At 40.3% G+C, this 3,919-nt stretch overlaps 1 protein-coding gene across 2 annotated transcripts in view; it reads right to left on the minus strand.

The window, feature by feature from the left end:
• The window catches only part of Gdpd4 (glycerophosphodiester phosphodiesterase domain containing 4), a 79,852-nt gene extending 76,522 nt beyond the window's left edge, over positions 1–3,330 (minus strand). Inside the window, exon 1 of one of the 2 annotated variants that reach the window (XM_023716682.1) lies at positions 3,227–3,330. In XM_023716682.1, the coding sequence (XP_023572450.1) occupies positions 3,227–3,312 (86 nt within the window). In that variant the 5' untranslated portion in view covers positions 3,313–3,330. The remainder of the gene's footprint in view (positions 1–3,226) is intronic. The other variant, XM_023716681.1, reaches the window with a different exon arrangement.
• Positions 3,331–3,919: the final 589 nt, after the last annotated feature.

The following is a 3,919-nucleotide window of genomic DNA, read 5'->3' on the forward strand; positions in this document are numbered from 1 at the left end:
CGTGTTGAGACAGCAATTGAGACTGGGCGCAGTGGCGTGTACCTGTAATCCCAGCTCATGGGAGGCTGTAAACAGGCAATCACTATGAGTGCAATCTAGTAGTGAGACCCTGAACACCCTGTAGATCCTTCCCTAAAATACAAAAATAAATAAATAATAAAATAAAAGACCTCCACATTCAAGGGCTAGCAGAATGAATATTATCAAAATGGTCATATTACCATTATAATATAATAATAACAACAATAATAGTGGCATTCTTTACAAAATTAGAAAAAAATCCTGAATTCAAAATACAAAAGACCCAAAATAGCTAAAGCACTCCTAAGCAAAAAGATCAAGGCTGGAGGCATCACAATGTCTACCTTCAAAGTATACTACAAAGCTATAGTAATAAAAACAGCATGGTAGGGGCACAAAAATAAACATCTAGATCAATTGGAACAGAGTAGAGAACACCAAAGCAAGCCATTCCAACAATAAGTATCTGATTCTGGAGAAACATTTGGCACAGAAAAGATAACCTCTTTAACAAATGGTGCTGGAAAAATTGAATATCTATTTGTAGAAGATTGAAACTAGATCCCTATCTCTCAATCTGCACAAAAATCAATTGGTAATAACTAGAGACCATACTTATAAGTGAAAAAAAATCATACCTGCATGTGTAAACATCATATTGTTTCCCTAGCTTCAGAAGCTGAAAGAGTAACTAAAGCTGTAAACACTCAAACTTCCACTCAACTTGTTCATCGTATTCTGGAGGTCAACCACAAGGAAAGTACAAGAGTTTCCCAGTGAGCATTTCATGTTAGGGGGCGATGGAGAAGGTTTCCTGGGCCATGATTGTAGCGCATTGGGAACAGTGATCCAAAAACACGTCTAAGGACTACCAAGGAGTAGCGCACTGGATAACAGAAGTAACAAGAGCCCAATCTAGACTGATGACCAGAGGCTTCCTCACCAACATTATACCATTCTTGCTGTGAACTGATTTAACTCAAGAATTTGCATATTAGATCTTGCACAAACTTTGTCATCTACAGATCTTAGTGCCAAATACTTTAAATGTACAAAGATACAGGTCATTAAATATGAATGTTGGGGGGTAATTTGAAACTAGGGCATAAGTAAAAATCCCACATAAAATGATGAAAAAAATAACTGAAGAATCCCAAAGGATAAATGACAGAGGAAGCAAAATTTAACAGGAAAATATGTTTAAAAAATAGTTTGAAAATCAAACCCACATGTGTAAATATTATATTGTCTTCTTAATGTAAGAACCTGATAGAAAAAATAAAACCTGAACGATATAATAGACACACAAAAAAAGGAATAGGGAGACATTATCCTAACCCCTCAAATTATTATTAGAAGTGGCAGCATCCTACAATTATAAGCCACTGTGGAAGTTTAAGGTGTTTCATAGTAGTTGGCCAGAGCTATAAAAGCAGAGCTACTGAGACCAAGAAGTTGCCAGAAGCACCCTCAAGATCTGCCTGTCTGTTCACAGGAACACTGTTGATATATTTTGGGCTTGGAAGGTGCAGCTCAGTGTGGGAGCAGGCATCCCATCTGTGTGGTCACTGGCTTAGGGGGCAATGCATGCCTGAAGTAGCGCCAGGAAGAAATCCATCAGAGAAGAATTTACCCAGTCTTCCATCCACACAGCACTTACATCGTACTTCTATGTAGAGAAATAATTCTAGAGGCAGTTCTGCTGAGTGGTTAAGAGCTTACATGTTTTCAATAGACTGTGTGGATTAAAAAAAAATAGTTTGAAACTCACTGATTCAAATTAAAACAAAGCAAAAATAATTCCATAAGAAAATTAATCAAGGGCAATAAAAATTAGAATATTTAGTGCTTCCATTGGCAGATTAAAATGAAGACACTCAGGCTGGGGAGTAAGCAGTGGTCTAGGCACCTGCCTGGCAAACGCAAAGAGGTGAGTTCAATCCTAGGTGCCATATGCTGTGCCAGCCCTAAAACCAAGCATGGTGGCACACCCCTACAGTCCCAGGGCTCGGGAGGCTGAGGCAAGAGGGTCACTATGAGTCCAAACTGCACAGTGAGACCCTGTATCCAATAAAGAAAGAAAGAAAATTAAAATAAAGATACTCATATACCTCTACAGTGAGTGGAAACTACTACTATAATCTTTGTGAAAATACTTTGGCAAAATGCATACTGAATTTTAACAATGTTTATTTTTCTTGACTCAGTAATGCTACTTGTGGGACTCTATTCTTAGTACATAAGTAAGGATATAAAGATTTCTCTGTACTATTATTTTATCAAAATAAGAATATTGGAAATACTCATAACGCTTAACAATAAAAAAACTACACGTGTTATAGTATCTTCATGTCATGAAATATTCTAGGACCACTTTATTTTTTTTATTTTTTTTTTAGGACCACTTTAAATAAATAATATTCATTAGGAGTTTTAATGATTTGTTGAAGTATTTATGATTATTTTAAGTGAAAAATGAAATCAACATATATAAACAGCACAAACATCATAATATAAAAGTAAGGACAGAAGGCTGTAAAATCCATAGCAAGTGATTGTCATCAACATTGTGGCTGACCAAGTATTTTCTAATTTCTGCATTTTTACATTTAAAATAACAAGCTATATTTTACTTCTATAAAAGGAAGCAAACTATATTCTATTGAGAGAAAAAAACCCTCATATCCAAAAATAGCCTCCCCCCAAGTAATAGATCAGGTTTTCAACAAAATGAGAGCACCAGGCCAGAAAAGCTGGCAGCTGAAGAGGAGGCCGGGAGTGGGAGCTCGGCCACAAAAGGGTGCGGAGGAGTGGCACCTGTTCCTGTGGTCTGGGCTCAGGGAGGACGCCAAGGACAGTAGGAGGAGCAGAGGAGATAAGGTTCAGGAGCAAAGGTCAGGATGGCCAAGGAGTGTGGCATCGCTAGCCCAGACCAAGAGCGGGGACAGGACGACAGCAAGCGCTAGCTGAGAGCTGACATCACAGGAAGCAGAGAGAAGGCTTCCCCCAGAGCTACTCCTCAAGGGAAGATCACAGCACCAAGCACCCTTCTCCTGCCCCGGGTCCGGCCTCTCACCCCCATGCCGTGGAAGTTCACCTCTGTCACCCTCCCTACTGCGCCACGGATCTGTTCAACTTCAGGTAAAGCCAGGGGTCACCAGACCCAAGAGCCCTTACACAAGAAAGTGTAAAAAGCGCAACTCACCAGTCAAAGCCATGGTATTCGTTGGAGGTTTCTATCCATGTGAAGAGCATGACCACAGACAAAACAAATGCAATGATCAGGAACATGCAAAAGCATTGTTCTCCCTGGGAAGAGAAAGAGTTGTCTGACTTAGCTCTCCTTGTATGCATTATCTCAGTAACTTCTGTATACATTTCCAAAGGCCAGTGTAAGTGCAGTGCCGTACTGAAAAAATCTCTCTTGGTTTTACCCCAACTGAATCCTTAGTGTGCCTGTTTTTAATCTTTACAACATTTATTACACTGACTTGTAATTGTGTGTTTATGTTTACACCTGATGCTGTGCTGCTTCTTCAATAAGGAGAAGAAACTTTTCTAGCGTCTTACCACGGCCCATACCTAGCACTGTTTTTGTTTTGTTTGCTTGTTCTTTCTTGCTTTATGCAGTTCCGGGGCATAAGCCCCGGGCATTCTAGGCAACACTACCTCTGAACCACACATATTCTCAGCCCTTTGTCACTGTATTATTTTGAGAAAGGATCTCACAAAAATGCCCAGGCTGACCCCAAGCTTGTAACGCTCCCGCCCCGCCTCCTGAGCGCTGGGCTCTGAAGGCGAGCACTACCACGTCTGGCTCTGCCACCACAGGATGAAGCTGGCACTCAGCGGTCACCTGCTCAAGCCCTCCACCTTTCCCTTCACCAAATGCTTTTTT

Source organism: Octodon degus, unplaced genomic scaffold (genome assembly GCF_000260255.1).
Source record: "Octodon degus isolate 3935 unplaced genomic scaffold, OctDeg1.0 scaffold00049, whole genome shotgun sequence".
NCBI lineage: Eukaryota > Metazoa > Chordata > Mammalia > Rodentia > Octodontidae > Octodon > Octodon degus.